The sequence below is a fragment of the Pongo abelii genome, chromosome 8, assembly GCF_028885655.2.
Source record: "Pongo abelii isolate AG06213 chromosome 8, NHGRI_mPonAbe1-v2.0_pri, whole genome shotgun sequence".
In the NCBI taxonomy this organism is placed as follows: domain Eukaryota; kingdom Metazoa; phylum Chordata; class Mammalia; order Primates; family Hominidae; genus Pongo; species Pongo abelii.
The window spans coordinates 106668998-106685609 of NC_071993.2; the positions used below are offsets into that span (position 1 = coordinate 106668998).

The 16612-nt window shown below is 42.6% G+C and overlaps 1 protein-coding gene across 5 annotated transcripts in view; it reads right to left on the reverse strand.

The window, feature by feature from the left end:
• Window positions 1-16612, reverse strand: part of COX15 (COX15 homolog, cytochrome c oxidase assembly protein (yeast)) — a 37185-nt gene extending 20573 nt beyond the window's left edge. Inside the window, exons 1-8 of one of the 5 annotated variants that reach the window (XM_009245699.4) lie at window positions 16392-16612; window positions 13991-14172; window positions 11869-11991; window positions 11396-11582; window positions 8401-8568; window positions 5532-5613; window positions 2865-3019; window positions 861-974 (exon numbers count right to left, since the gene is read on the reverse strand). In XM_009245699.4, coding sequence (XP_009243974.1) covers window positions 861-974; window positions 2865-3019; window positions 5532-5613; window positions 8401-8568; window positions 11396-11582; window positions 11869-11991; window positions 13991-14172; window positions 16392-16481 — 1101 coding nt within the window. In that variant the 5' untranslated portion in view covers window positions 16482-16612. 5 annotated transcript variants of the gene reach the window in all.

A 16612-nucleotide genomic window follows, 5' to 3' on the forward strand; every position in this document is an offset into this window, starting at 1 on the left:
ATCACAATTCTATGATGAATTTTCTCATACAAAAGGTCTTTGTGCATTGGACTGTTTCTAGGACAGACACTAATAAGTCCATTTGCTGGGCCAAAGAATTATCCATTTAACTTTTAAAAGATATTGCCAGCCTGGGTGACAGAGTGAGACTCCGCCTCTAAAAAAAAAAAAAAGATATTGCCAAATTGCCCTCTGGAAAAAACTGTACTAACTCATGCTCTCACCAAGAATATTTGAAGGTATCCATTTTCCCATGCCCATGGCAATACCTGATTATCTTTTTTTTCACTGTTTTCCAATTTGATAGGCACAAAATGGTACTTATTTTTTAAATTTGCTCCTCTCTGATTATAAGTGAAGCTGAACGGCTTTTCATGTTTACTGGCCATTAATCATTGTTTCTGTGGTAATTGTGTATTAATGTCCTTTACTTATTTTCCGGTTATTAATCTTTTAATTTATTATAAATATGGAAAATATTTTCTCCTAGTCTGTCACCTTTCCTTTTTTTTTTTTTTTTAAACAGACAGGGTCTCACTCTGTTGTCTAGGCTGGGGTGCAGTGGTGCAATCTTGACTCACTGCAGCCTCAACCTCCCTGGCTCAGGTGATCCTCCTATCTCGGCCTCCCAAGTAGTTTGGACTACAGGCACACACCAACATGCCCATCTAATTTTTGTATTTTTTTGTAGAGATGGGGTTTTGCCATGTTGCCCAGGCTAGTCTTGAATTCCTGGCTCAAGTGATCTGCCCACCTAGGCCTCCCAAAGTGCTGGGATTACAGCCATGAGCCACTGTGCCCAGCCCCTTTTTTAACTTTGTATTGGGGATACTGTCAGAACAAAAAGAAGCGGTTTATACCTGTGTATATGCCAAAGCCAGCAGAGTCACTGCTGCCATCTTGGTCCTTCTAGGAAGGGGAATTCTCCGAGACAGGAAGTAGAGCACTGTAATGGCAGTGACTGAAGTGATTCCCTGCAGGGAAGAGTGAGTCTATCACATTAGATAGAAGTGCCAGGTTTCTACTCACCTTACACATGTCTCCTCTAGAACCTCTCAGCAACCATGAAGTACTTTCCTGTACCAGTCACAGAGAACCTCCCTGCAGTCCCACCCTGATTACTCCTCCACAGGCTGTCTCTTCCACCGTCCTCTTCTGCTTGCCACTTAAACGTCGGTATCACCCAGGCTCCACCTAAGATTCTGTATGTACCACTTTATACACCCTCACTCCCAGTGATCTCATCCACCTTCCAATGTGGGTGTCCCCCACATTTTTAAGTCATTCTTTGCATCCTTATCCCTAACCATATCTCTAATCCTATATTCTTAAAGCAGGGCTGATCCCAGCACATGAGGGTTATTAATTTCCTGGGCTGTGAGTGGAGAAAAGTGCTGGTGCTGCCAGCTGGTGCTAAAAAAGACCTAAAGTCTCATTTTCATTCCTATCTCTTCAGAACAAGGGTCCAGGACTGGCAATAATGGTCCCCTTCCTCTCCCACGGTATCAGGGAGAATGTCTTCTATCATATTTCTACATTTATTTCACTTCGTTTCCTTTTCAGTGCTGTCCACAATGACAATTTCAACCAGGCTTTACTTATGCTAAAATACTGTGTGCAGGTGGGGACTCAGCCCACACCAGGGAACATGCCTCAGCCCAGCCCCCGTTGGACAGCTGAGCCCTCTGGCCCCCTCTCTGTGGATGTGCTGCTCTCATCTCACACTCAATACGCCTCCATCTGAAGACATCTTCCCACCTCTAGCTCCACACTCATTCCGAGGGTCCCATCCCTGTAGGTCATGTTTCAAGCATGCTGTAGAAGAAACTTTGGGATTTCACTGGATCTTTCTTCACCTTTATTCCTGACAGCCAATCTTATTAATTCTTTTCATTTATTTATTTATTTATTGTAGAGATGAGGTCTCCCTGTGTTGCCCAGGCCGGTCTTGAACTCTTGGGCTCAAGCGATCCTCTTGCCTTAGCCTCCCAAAGTGCTGGGATTACAGGCACGAGCCATTGCACCCAGTGCTCTTATTTTTAAATTAAATTTAATTTTTTAAGAGACAGGCTCTCACTCTGTCTCCCAGGCTAGAATGCAGTAACGTGATCACAACTCGCTGCAGCCTCAAACTCCTGCTCAAACAATCCTCTCGCCTCAGCCTCCCAAAGTGCTAGGATTATAGGTGTGAGCCACTGTGCCCAGCCTCTCTGTTCCTTTAAATTCTCTCTCAAATGCATCATTCTTCTCAAGTCCCACTCCCACCATGCAGGCCCCATCTCCATCACTCTCCCTGGCATTGCACAGCAGCACTATGCTTCTCATAGTCTCCTTACTGCTCATCTTTCCCCGCTCCAATTCATCACACACAGGCCTCCAAGCCAATCTTTGAATGGCCCATAGCAGACCCTCAAAACATATTAGCTTAAATAGAATGAAAAGTACTGGTGAAGCTCCTGGCTCCTTTAGCTTCTGGTTTAGCTCCGAGAGCCACGTGCTTAGCAGCTATGGTCTCCACATTCGCTTCTCTACTCAACCACATTTCTGCTGAAATGACTTTCTAGGTACATGCAGGATTGAGGGAGGTTATCACTTGCCAAGTGGTAAAAGGCACATTTGAACTTTAAGAAGCTGGCAACGTCCTGAAAGCTAGAATTTGGCTGGGGTGGGGGTAGGGGGACAGGGGTGAATAATGAGAACAAAGACATTAGATTAGAGAAATGGTCCTAAAATTTCTTCCAAAGAGAGCAGGAAATACAGTTCCTGCTCTACCCTCTCAGTGTTGCCATCAGTGCTTCACTGACACCCCAAAGCCTATGATAGGCTCCTGTGCTCTCTGGCAGGTAACCACCAACTACACTTACCAGAATCCGGTGATCAAACTGCACCATGGTGGGATTCTCAAAAACATTCCTCAGGATGGGGGAGAAGGTAAAGAGGTCCTCCGGGATCCAGGATTCTCCCATTTTGGGAAAGGAGTTGTAAACAAGCCCAGCATCTAGCCCTGCCACAAAAGCGCCTGTATTCCAAGGTAAATGGTATTTATTAAAATGAGAGGATGAAGAGACCAAATACTAGTTCTGACATAGAAAAAGTCTGTTATCCCAGAGTTAAACTAAGGGAACAGTCAGAGAATAATAGACAGATCTACAACAGGAGTTCTCCAACAGGGAAGATACATCACAATCACCAAGGAAACTTCAAATCTCTGCATCCTTACCTGCTCCCACCCCAAGATTCTGTTTCCTCTAGAGAAATGGAGTAGAGGCTGTGGTGTGGGGGGAGGGGGAGAGGCTTATTAGCTTAGAAAAATTCCCTTAGTGATTTTGATGCCCTCCTCACCCCGCCACTGAGTGCTACTGATTTATTTTAGAAATGCTCTCCCACAGATGTCTGCATGACTGACTCCCTTACTTCCTCAGCTTCCACTCAGACGTCACCTTACCAAAGAGATTTCTCTTGATGATCCTATATAAAATGGCACTCCCCTAGCCCACTTTCTGTCTCCTGACCCTAATTTATTTTTCTTCATGGCACTAAATATCATCTAGCACATTATGTTTCTATTGTGCATTATCTGTCTTCCCCAAATGCTCAATAAATATTTGTTGACTGAACACGGAAGTGAGAAAAATCCCAAAACTTATAAACTAAATCCTGGATAAACAAATAAAGAGGGTATTCATGAATTAATGGATGTCTGATCCATTATTTATTATCAAAGAAAATCCAGAAATGTTTGGGTCACACTCCCTTTTTTCTTTTTTTTTTTTTGAGACGGAGTCTGGCTCTGTCCCCCAGGCTGGAGTGCAGCGGCATGATCTTGGTTCACTGCAACCTCTGCCTCCAGGGTTCGTGCAATTCTCCTGCCTCAGCCTCCCGAGTAGCTGGGACTATAGGTGCCCGCCCTTTGGTAGAGACGAGGTTTCACCACGTTGACCAGGCTGGTCTCGAACTCCCAACCTCAGGTGATCTGCCTGCCTCAGCCTCCCAAAGTGCTGGGATTACAGGCATGAGCCACCACGCCTAGCCTTTTTTTCTTTTTTTGAGTCAGGGTCTTGCTCTGTCACCCTGGCTCGAGTGCAGCAGTGCAATCTCGGCTCACTGCAGCCTCGACCTCCTGGGCTCAAGCAATCCTCCCATCTCAGCCCCCTGAGTAGCTGAGACTACAGGTGAATACCACCACACATGGCTAATTTTTGTATTTTTTGTAGAGACGAGGTTTCACCATGTTGCCCAGGCTGGTCTTGAACTCCCTGGCTCAAGCAATCTACCTGCCTCAGCATCCCAAATGCTGGAATTACAGGTGTGAGCCACCATGCCCAACCCACTCCATATTTTTTTTAAATGTCCCTTATGAAGTAAAAATTCATGCTCTTATGCCAAAAATAAAAGTGTTGGGTGGCTCTCTTGGTTTGAATCAATATTATTTTTATTCCAGAGCAGTACTATCAATAGAACTTTCTGTGAGAGTGGAAGTATTCTACATTTGTGCCATCCAATATACTAGCCCCTAGCCACATGTGCCTGTGGAGCATCTGAAATGTTGCTAGTGTGACTGAAGAACTAAATTTTAAATTTTATTTAACCTTAATTAATTTAAGTTTAAATATCCACATGAGGCTACAGGCTCTTCTACTGGATAGTGCAGTTCTAGAATGAGAGCAGCAGAGGTGGAAGTGTGGTTTAAAGTATGAAAACAGCCAGGCATGGTAGCTCATGCCTGTAATCCCAGCACTTTGGGAAGCTAAGGCAGGTGGATCACCTGAGGTCAGAAGTTCAAGGCCAGCCTGGCCAACATGGTGAAACCCCATCTCTACTAAAAATACAAAAATCAGCTGGGCGTGGTGTTGTGCACCTGTAGTCTTAGCTACTCGGGAGGCTGAGGCACGAGAATCACTTGGATTTAGGGAGGCAGAGGTTGCAGTGAGCTGAGATTAAGCCACTGCACTCCAGCCTGGGCAACAGAGTGAGACTCAGCCTCAAAAAAAAGAATGAAAAAATCCTGTGTTGGTCTCTCTGTGCCAATGAACTCTCCACCTGCAACCATCTCTGTGGGGAAGCCTTTTGTCTGACCCATCTTGATGTAATGTGATGATAACAATAATGTTTATATATAGTAACAGCTAACACTTATATAGCCTTTGCTACATGCCAACAACTATTCTACACATTTCACATTTAGCAGTCATACTGTTGTCGTAATCTCCATTTTATAGATAAGGTCTCTAAGTCCCAGACAGGTTACAGAGCTTGCAAAGGTCATATAGTTCACAGGTAGTGAAGCCAGGATTTGAACCTAGGCCATCTGAATCTAGGTAGATGTTCAATATTTTTGTTCAATTGACAGTAAAGTAGAATTTTTGGAAGAGAGAAAGGAACAGGAAACAGAGGGTGAAGATAGTGGGAATGAGAGAAACAGATGTGAAAAGGAAATATAAAGATGCAGGAGGAAGGGGCAAAGCATTAGGCAAGAGGTTCCAGCTTAGAGTGCAATGCAAACAGGTCATCTTTGACGAGCTGAGTCCTACCTGAGAGGGCCGTAAGGAAGACCAGACCTGCTGTTCCATGAGCAAATCGTCTCAACTGTAGGAGTTGGCGGGTTTCAGGCATCTAAATAAGAAAAAAAATCATTCAGTTAAACTGTGTTGCAGGAACAATGAGAGGCAGCAAAGATCTCCAAGGCCAAACCCAAGTGACAAATTAAGATCAGATCTTCGCTGACCCCTAGACTAGGTTAAGTACTCCCGGCAGATATTCTGTTCCAACATGCACTGTATTTTATTGTAATTATACATTACTATCTGTTTTCCCTTCTACCCCATAAGTTTTGTGAAGGCAGGAGCTGCCATCTTTTTTACTAGAGCAATCTTAGCCTAGTGATTGGCACATAGATACTCATTATGTATCTGTTCAAAAACTGAATGATTTACATTATTCAGGAAACAATGCTTCATCACGGTTGAAAGGATGTAGCTTAAGATCAGGACTGGATTTTCATGTGTGTGATATTAGTGTTTAGCAAATATAGTCAGAATCAAAATTGCATAAAGTGCTTAGAGATTCCTGCATTTAGTGTTTTTGATAAAATCAAAATTTGTTTTTATTCTTATTACCAACTTCTAATACTAATAAGTGAATCATCAAATATGAATAAGAACTTTATAAACAGGTGACTATGCTACCCTCAAATGGCTTACACTCTACTATATGAAAAGTTAGGTATCATTACTAACATATTATAGGACAGTATATCAGCACTGTCCAATAGAACTTTCTGTGATGATGGAAAAGTTCTACAATCTACCTAAGGAGAGCTTGAAACATGGCCAGTGTGACTGAAAATTAAATAAAAAATTAATTTTATTTAAATATAAAGTTTAAGTAAACAAAAAGCTTATGTAAATAAATTTTATTTCATTAAAAAAATTTTTTTTCTCACTTTGTCACCCAGACTGGAGTGCAGTGGCACAATCTTGGCTCACTGCAACCTCCACCTCCCAGGCTCAAGCGATTCTCCTGCCTCAGCCTCCCAAGTAGCTAGGATTACAGGTGCATGCCACTATTGCCCAGCTAATTTTTTAACTTTTAGTAGAGATGGGAGTTTCACTATGTTGGCCAGGCTGGTCTCGAACTCCTGACCTCAAACGATCCACCCACCTCAGCCTCCCAAAGTGCTGGGATTACAGGTGTGAGCCATCGTGCCCAGCCTTAATTAGTTAAAATTTAAATAGCCATATGTAGCTAGTAGCTACTGTATTGGACAGCATAGCACTATATGGCTCATTGGCTAGCATCTCAAATCCTTTTTGTAATTAGGTGAATCTAAACAAACAGAGAAAAACAATTGATAAAGTCATCAGTAACCTTTAAGAGTACAATTTCAGTAGCAAGAGTGTGTGGGTTTATGTGTAAGTGTGGGTAAATGTGTGAGTGTGTATGTATGTATTGGGTTGGGTGAGGAAGATAATTACAGGGATTGAAAAGAAGAAATAGATTGTCAGAAGCAGCAGCTATAGACGCAGGCAAAATGAATTCATTTTAGAAGTCTGAATTAAAATGAATTCATTTTAGAAGTTTGGCTTTGACGGGCACGGTGGCTCACACCTGTAATCCCAGCACTTTGGGAGGCCGAGGTGGGTGGATCACCTGAGGTCAGGAGTTCAAGAGCACCCTGGCCAACGTGGTGAAACCCTGTCTCTACTAAAAATACAAAACATTAGCCGAGCATGGTGGTGTGCGCCTGTAGTCCCAGCTACTCGGGAGGCTGAGGCTGAAGAATTGCTTGAACCCAGGAGGTGGAGGTTGCAGCTTTGAAAGTCAGGAGACTTTCAAATAATTCCTTATTTTTCAGATGTGGAATTATTCAGTGGTTGTCTACTGTATCAATATTTCAACCCAATTTGGCTTCTCTGTGGGAATGACTGCCAAGACAATACGTCCAGTCCTTACTGGGATCTAGCTACTAGCTCCAAGTACCTAATGGATGATTCGACTCAAGAGTCCTGCTGTCATCTCAAACTTTTCTCCAAGAACAGCTTACTCAGGTCAACCAATGATTTCAATACCTAATATAAGACTCATTTTTTTTTTTTTTTGAGATAGAATTTCGCTCTTGTTGCCCAGGCTAGACTGCAATGGTGCCACCTCAGCTCACTGCAACCTCTGCCTCCCGGATTCAAGCAATTCTCCTGCCTCAGCCTCTCGAGTAGCTGGGATTACAGGCATGCGCCACCACGGCTGGCTAATTTTGTATTTTTAGCAGAGATGGGGTTTCTCCAGGTTGGTCAGGCTGGTCTCAAACTCCCAACCTCAGGTGATCTGCCTGCCTCTGCCTCCCAAAGTGCTGGGATTACAGGCGTGAGCCACCGCGCCTGACCAAGACTCATTTTAAAAAAAATTCTAGGGGAAAAAAAATGTCCTATAAGGGTGTGGTGTCTTGGGACCTCTATTATTAATGAAGGCCCCAAAAAATGTTATACCTTGCTTTTAAATCAAAGCATAAAATGAAAAACTAGTACTTTCCTTTAATCAGCAGACAGAAAAATACTTCAGACAAAATCACTAAGGTTTACTATATTATTAGACTTAACTGGCAGGTCCGCATTTAACGAACAATATGGCTCTTGTCCACACCAGAAGTTCAGAAACACCTCTGTTCTGATCTTTCTCACGTTGCCATCCACCATCCCTTCTGGGAGTCAGAGGTAAAGCAACTGGGATATTTCTTGTTGTTGGTACTCCCTCCCACTCTATTTTTCAATTTGTTTCACCTTTGCCAATAGAAAATGTTGGCAAAATATTCAACTCCTATATGATCCAGCAATTCTACTTCTAGATATATATCCAAAAGAATTGAAAGCGGGGTCTTGAAGACAGATATTTGCACACAACTCTTACCTTGTGTGGAGGGAGTAGCAGTGACAGTGAGGTCCACAAGCTGGCACAATAAAGAACCAGGGCTGATCCCAGGTGGGCAGCGAGGCGGTACTGACTGACCCGAGGGATGTCATGGGAGTCTGATTTTTCTTCTAGTCCACTTTTCACCATATACCATCCCAACAGACCCTAGAACCCCCAGGAGATGAAGCAAACAAAACAAGTTAAAATCATCTGTTCAACTTTCTTTTTTGTTGTTGTTTTTTTGAGACAGAGTCTCGCTCTGTCACCAGGCTGGAGTGCAGTGGTGGGATCTTGGCTCACTGCAACCTCCGCCTCCCGGGTTCAAGTGATTCTCCTGCCTCAGCCTCCCAAGTGGCTGGGACTACAGTTGTGCATCACCACACCCAGCTAATTTTTGTATTTTTAGTAGAGATGGGGTTTCACCATGTTGGCCAGATGGTGTCAATCTCTTGACCTCGTGATCCGCCCGCCTCAGCCTCCCAAAGTGCTGATATTACAGGCGTGAGCCACCACACCCAGCCTGATCTATTCAACTTTACTGAGGAAATGAGCTATCAGGAGTACTCTCTACCCCACCCCTCCTCTTTCCATACCCTCTCCAATAAGCAGTGTCCCAAGATTCATGATTTATCCACAATTCTTCACATATCACCATTAATACTTAACTACTATTTCGATCAGAAGCCACACCGGAAGAAGAATTGTCTTGGGCCATGCATAAAACACACTAACACTAACAATAGCTGATGAGCTTTAAAAAAAAAAAAGGTCCATGGATATATCTCATAAAACTAGATTGAATGTTTTGGAGAAACTTAATAAAGGTAAATGCTTAAAAACATCTACTGTCAAGTTAAGTTGGAATAAGACAATTATAAAAGTTTCAGGGGAAAATCATAAAAATCAATAAGGTTTTGCATGCAGATCGCTTTGCAAATATCTAAGTTCCCACTCCTCTTTAAGCAAAACCACAGTTTATGGGGATATAAGAAACCTGCAGTTGAATGCCAATCTGGGGATACATAGTCAAAGAAAAGGCCTTGATTTTGTAAAAATTGGTAATGAATGTACAGATTTAAGTTTAAAAGTTTATGTTATGTATCATACTCTATGATTCTCTGCTTTAACTGGCTTTTTCAATTAACCAAACAATTGTCAGTTCCAATCATATGAGATAAGACAGCCCTTTCACTCCCACTTGCCCAGCTCAAGTAGAATCAGGTCAAAGAGGTAGACTCTGCCACTTCTAAATATATACTCTTCAGGAAATCTTTTTGGGCATTTCTCTCCCCTTTCAAGATTACCCTGGAAATTCTAATTACCTTGATTTCATCTGCAAGAGACATTGAAAGATGAAGACGTACACAGTTGATTCACTAGCCCACTTTCTTCTCCCATACTTTATCTGACATCTTCAATTTCTGCCTCCCTAATAGTCTGTTTTCAGTGTTGGCTTGTTTTTCTAATTCTAAAATGTTAACTTTCATTTTGTTCTATGTGCCTTTCTCTGGTTACTATTAGACTTTGATTATTGTTTCTGCTGCCTCTATTTCTTCTCTCTCATCTCCCTCCTTAATCCCTTCTTTATTTATTTATTTATTTTTGAGACAGAGTCTTGCTCTGTTGCCCAGGCTGGAGTGCAGTGGTGCAACCTCTTGGCTCACTGCAACCTCCGCCTCCTGGGTTCAAGCAATTCTTCTGCCTCAGTCTCCCAAACAGCTGGGACTACAGGCCCACACCAGCGCGCCCAGCTAATTTTGGTATTTTAGGTAGAGACAGGGTTTTACCATGTTGGCCAGGCTGGTCTGGAACTCCTGATCCCCCACCTTGGCTTCCAAAAGTGTTGGGATTACAGGTGTGAGCCACTGCACCCGGCCTTAATCCCTTCTAACTGGCTCATTTTCTTACCACTTCTGAGTTAAATTAACCAATTAGCTTCCTCCTGATTAAATTTTGATGATGTTTCTTTGATGCCCTGATAATCTCCTTTAGGATCTCTAAACCTTGACCCAAATACTCCTGTGTGTCTTCTCTCTTAATTTCTGGCTGTTTCACCCAAATTTTTTTTTTTCATTCTAGCAGTACTAACCTGTTAACTGTGGGAGTCTTTCCTTAAGAGGCGCTCAACTTACATGATTTTAATTGCCATTTATATCTGAATATCTCTCAGCTACAGGGTATTCTACAATCCTTCATCCCACAAAGTGTTTCTCTCTTTTGGAATTTTCCTGTATGCTTCTGTAGCATTCTAGCATGGGGATCCCACTTTCCTATAGCAGACAAGTTAGAAAAAGAGAAGAGACAAGAACCTAGGGAGACACCCATGATGGGAAACAAACTACATCTTGCAGCACATGAAAATATACTACTGAGTGCTTACTGATTCCAGGCACTAAGTTAAGTACTTTAAATATGGATTATCTCATTTAATATTTACACAACTGTACATGGTGGCATTGTTATTATCCCCATTTACAGGTAAAGAAATCATAGCTTTCAGAGGTTAGGTAATTTAATCTAAGTGTCAGAGCTGGGACTTGAAGCTAGGCCTGTGACACTAAAATGCATGCTCTTACCTACTCTATTAAAGTGCCTCAGAGATTATTTCCTTAAAAACAATGCCAACTGGGGCCGGGCGTGGTGGCTCACGCCTGTAATCCCAGCACTTTGGGAGGCCAAGGCAGGCAGATCACGAGGTCAGGAGATCGAGACCATCCTGGGTAACATGGTGAAACCCCGTCTCTACTAAAAATACAAAAAATTAGCCAGGTGTAGTGGCAGGCACCTGTAGTCCCAGCTACCGGGAGGCTGAGGCAGGAGAATGGTGTGAACCTGGGAGGCGGAGCTTGCAGTGAGTCAAGATCATGCGCCACTGCACTCCAGCCTGGGTGACACAGCGAGACTCCAACTCAAAAAAAAAAAAAAAAAAAAAATTGCCAACTAGGAAGCTCCTGAGAGCATTTCTGATTTCTCAACCTTGAATAAATCTTACCTGGAAGCAGACGAGGCCACAGAGAGCAAGAACACGTCCTTTCATGCCACGGCTGAGCCAGCCCTTTCTCCATAAGTAGGCAGCAGGCAGGATGTACACAAGGCCTACAAGGCGACCCCACATTCGGTGTGAGTACTCCATGTACCAGATGAACTTGAATTCTGTCAGTGTCATATCATGATTCAAGCTGGGTGAAATGGAAAGTCAAAAAAGGAGGAGGAGGAAACATCCTTCTGATTTTTATTTTCTTACGGAATGCAAAAACTTTCTTTCTCAGTCCTGCAACTTGGTAGGTCTGCCCTCTTCCTCATCAGTGACCTCAGGATGACTTTGGATTTGGAGGCTTAGAAGACAAGCTGACTAAACATAACTGAACCGAAGATCATAAAATAATCTAACCATTCTGAAGGGTTTAAGTGCAAAAGATCAAATGGGCCTACTGGGATGTTTACCTAATTTTCTCTAATACTTACATTTTAAATTCTGGAAATTGCTGGTATCTTTGGAATTCTGCTTCCCATTCCTCTTGGCTTGTAGGTGGCTTCATCTCCTTTATTAAATGCCAATCTACCATCGAGAGGCCAGACTCTGTCAACCTTAGGATAGGAAAGAAATTTTGGGGTATATGCGTGAGGCTGGATTACTCACAAAAGGTTTATAGCAACAAGTGGATCTGAACTTAACCTCGTTAAAGGTAAACACATTGTTTCCTTGTTTCCTCTTTTGAGACATTTCTCTCTTACTGCTTAGAATTTTGTCAGAAACAGCTGCCATCAGGTAAAAATTTATTTACCCTTATATTCTCTCAATCCTTTTATTCAACTCTCCCCAATTCTTTTTTTTTTCCCCCCAATTCTTCCTTTCACTAGCATTCCTCGACAGGCAAAATCAACCCCTACAGCCAAAGAAATGTGTTCTAAATGCATAACCAACATTCCTTACCTAGGGAAAAGAGATCTGTTACATGTATACAGGTTTAGATTCTTGGGTGAATTTAAAGACAATAAAATTCAAATTTGTTGCACTTGCTCATAACAACATATATAACACATAAGGTATTTTGAAATAAGGGACGTGGAATGTGAAGAGAATTTGAGGAAGACACATTTGATTAAAACTAGAAACTTTTTCACCAAAAGGAATTAGGATTCCTAAAGTAAAAGGCTGATTTTAGGCCTGAGGCAAGAAATGTACAAGATGAGCTTGGAACATCTTGTCATACTAGAAAGTAAGGAAGCTATCAGAGGTAATTAGGGCCCTGCCAAAAAGTCACTAGAGCCAATTTCAGGAGATGCCCACTGACTAAAGATGAGACAATCTGAGCAAATCACTAACACCATTATCACAACGGACTGAAACATTATCAAGTGTGTTTGAGCCTATGATCTCATAATGAGCCTTAAAAATTCAAACGCTTTATTTGTTGCCTTTGGAGGATTTGGGGGACCAATTTATTATTTTGAAAATTGGTAAATAAAGGGAAAGAAGAATCAAGTATTTATCCTGCCTTTCCTATACAAACTATACCTTGGGATATCCAAATTGATGATGAGGGAAAGCTTTTTAGAGTTGAGCTAATAAAATATTATAATTTTGCTACGCTAATGAAATAATGGATCTAGGCAATGGTAATTAATGGCTGTTAACATCTATCATAGACACCAGATATTCATGAATGTTCTATTCACCTACTGAAGTATTTTGCTCCCTCATCCCCAATTTGAATCTGATCAAGCAACTATTCATTCACAGGAAATAGAGGGGACAAAGGAACATGTTAAATATCACACAGTTATGCAATCAGCAAAATCTAGACTGTGCATAACCATAGGACAAATGACTCGAGTTTCCTCAGCAACTAAAAGAGGGGGAAAGAGAGGAGTATCTAAATCTATAGTCTCTTCATAGATTTAAACAAACCTAAGAAACATGAACCAATTGTGATGTACAGAACTTCTCTGGGTTTAATTCAAACAAACTGTAAAAAAAGTTTTGAGACAAACTTGGACTCTGATTGAAAGAGAAAAGATACATAAACAATGCATAGGTACCAGTTAAGACATAAACCAGTCTTTATAGAAGGCTCCTACTAATAAAACACTCAACTGTTCTATGGCAGGGAAAGCCATCAGACATGTTCCTTCTTTAAGGCCTCGGTTTCTCCATCTGTATAATGAGGGAGCTAGACTAGATGCTCTGTAAAATTCCTTTCTCCAGCTGGACACTGTGGCTCATGCCTGTAATCCCTGCATTTTGGGAGGCCGAGGTGGGCAGATCACCTGAGGTCAGGAGTTCAGATCAGCCTGGCCAACATGGTGAAACCCTGTCTCTACTAAAAATACAAAAAATTAGCCAGATATGGTGGTGCATGCCTAGTCCCAGCTACTTGGGAGGCTGAGGCAGGAGAATTGCTTGAACTCAGGAGGTGGAGGTTGCAGTCAGCTGAGATCACACCACTGCACTCCAGCCTGGCCAACAGAGTGAGACTTTGTCTCAACAAAAAAAAAAAAAAAAAAAAAAGTTCCTTTCTCCTCAGTCAACCTGTGCTTCTACTGATGATCCAAATACCTGACTCACTATGAGCAAATTACTCACCTAGTTACTCCACCAAGAATAACTGCTCCAGCCACTGTTCCACTGCAGACCAGGAGCCATCGGCCCACCACCCGCTCAGCAGCCTTTGAGGGAAGGGACACTGTACCCCTTCCAGATTGCAAAGCTACTTCAGAGATGGTGCTGTATTGCCCTGGCCTCAAAGGGCGCCTGATGCAGTCACACTAAAGACCAAGATAGACAAATTACAACTGGAGAAACAGGGAATGGCTGCTACCCACACTCAACCTCATTCTGATTAGTGTGAAGTACCACAGCATCCCCACAGCTATGTCTTGATAAGTCATCATCTCTTACCTGGATTACTGCATCAACCTTCCAGCTGGTTTTCCAATTGGTTTTCAAATCTAGCCTCACTCAAACCTATCCCCAACTACATGAATCTTCTCATCTCTGAATACTTCCCTCAGACTTCACTCTACTTACAGATATGGAATATTTTCTTTCACCTCTAGGTCTTTAAAGATTTCTCTCTGGCTTGTACACTTCCTTTCCCCTGATTAATACCTACTGCAGATCTCCGCTTACATGTCACCTCCTCTGGGATGTGTTCCCAGGCTCTTCAAGGTCTGCAATAGGTCACTCCCACAGCACACTGGACAGCCCTTAATATGCTGTAATGTACAGTCAAGCATCACTTAACAACAGGGGCACATGTTCTGCGAAATGCGTTCTTAAGCAATTTCATCGTTGTGTGAACCTCGTAGAATGTACTTACACAAATCTAAAGGCTGGGTGTGGTGACTCACACCTGTAATCCCAGCACTTTGGGAGGCAGAGGCAGGGAGATCACTTGGGTCAGGAGTTCAAGACCAGCCTGGCCAAAGTGGTGAAACCCCATCTTTACCAAAAACACAAAAATTAGCTGGGCATGGTGGTGTATGCTTGTAATCCCAGCTACTTGAGAGGCTGAGGTAGCAGGATCACCTCAACCTGGGAGGCAGAGGTTGCAGTGAGCCAAGGTCTCACCACTGCACTCCAGCCTAGGCGACGAAGTGAGACTCCATCTCTCAAAAAAAAAAAGTACTTACAGAAATCTAGATGGTATAGCCTACTACACCCCTGAGCTATAGGGTATGACTTATTGCTCTTAGGCTATAAATCTGTATGGCATGTTACGTATCGAATACTGTAACACAATGGTATTTATCGAAACATAGAAAAATTACAGTAAAAATATGGTATAAAAGATTTAAAAATGGGGCCAGGTGCAACAGCTCATGCCTATAATCCCAAGGCTTTGGGAGGCCAAGGTGAGAGGATCACTGGAGTCCCGTAGTTCGAGACCAGCCTGGGCAACGTAGCGAGACCCCCTAGCTCTATTTTTTCAAAAATTAGGCACAGTGGCACACACTTATAGTCTTAGCTACTTAAGTGACTGAGGCAAGAGGATGCTTGAGCCCAGGATTTCCAAGCTGGAGGCTGCAGTGAGTTATAATCATGCCACTGCACTCCAGCCTGAGTGACAAAGTAAAACCCTGTATCTAAAAAAGAAATTTAGAGAAAAAGATTTTTTTTTAAAAAAAGGTACATTTGGAAAGGCAGCTTCATTATAATCTTATGGGACCATGATTGTATCTGTGGCCTGTTGTTGACCAAAATGTTGTTATGCAGTACATCACTCTACCTTCAGGTTCATCTGTTTGTATCTCCCACTAAACTATGAGCTTTGGGATGGCAGTGTCTGGTCAGTCTTGCTCTCTCCCTTCTGCTAGCTTTGTTTCTAACACTGTTCCTTTATGTAACGAGACCATGATAAAGATTTCACAAATGAATAAACTGACTTCCTCCAGGGCAGGAGTCTTATAATATTTATCTTTGTTTTTCCAGTTCCTAATATATAATAACCACTCAATAATTACTAGTTAAGCAAATGCATGCCCTCTTCTGTCTATACCCCTATGAGTCCAAAGATCCATGCTCGGTTTCCTACTTCTGATTAACTGAGTCACCTTTAGAAAAGTAACTTTAAGCCTCAATTTCCTTCTCTGTAGGATGCAGTTATACTTCCTCACCTGACTACTTGGAACTTTTTAAGCAAAAATAAACTATATGGGTAAAAATTACTCAGCTTTTACCATGTGCTAAAGGCCTGATGTATATTAAAGAATGTAATCCTCATAACAAACCTTAAAGTAGGTATTGTTATCCCCATTTTACAGATAAGGAAATTGAAAAACAGAAAGTTTAATTAACTTGGCCAATACCACACAGCAGGTCAATGGTCCAGATCTGAACCTAGGGGCTCTGAACACAAGGAAATGCGTTGTGAGTGCACTGTAAGGAGCTCCGGAAACGTGATGTGTGGCTCTACATTATCTTTATCCCGGCCCTTTCACTCCATCCCCGCTCCCGCGACTCGGGGTCTGCTGCAGTGCGGTACCTGTGCTCTAGGCGCTGCCCTAGGAGCCAGGAGCGGCAGATACTGCCTCCCCTTCAAGGCCCTCAACGGCGGAAAGAGCAATCGCTGCATACTGATGACAGGGCACAGCCACCTCTTCCACAACCCAGGGCTCTGTGGTCTCCCTCCTCCGCCACGGAAAAGAGAAGCACTTCCGGGTCGGGCAGCAGGAGCCCCGCCTTCTCTGGGGACCGGAGCGAACA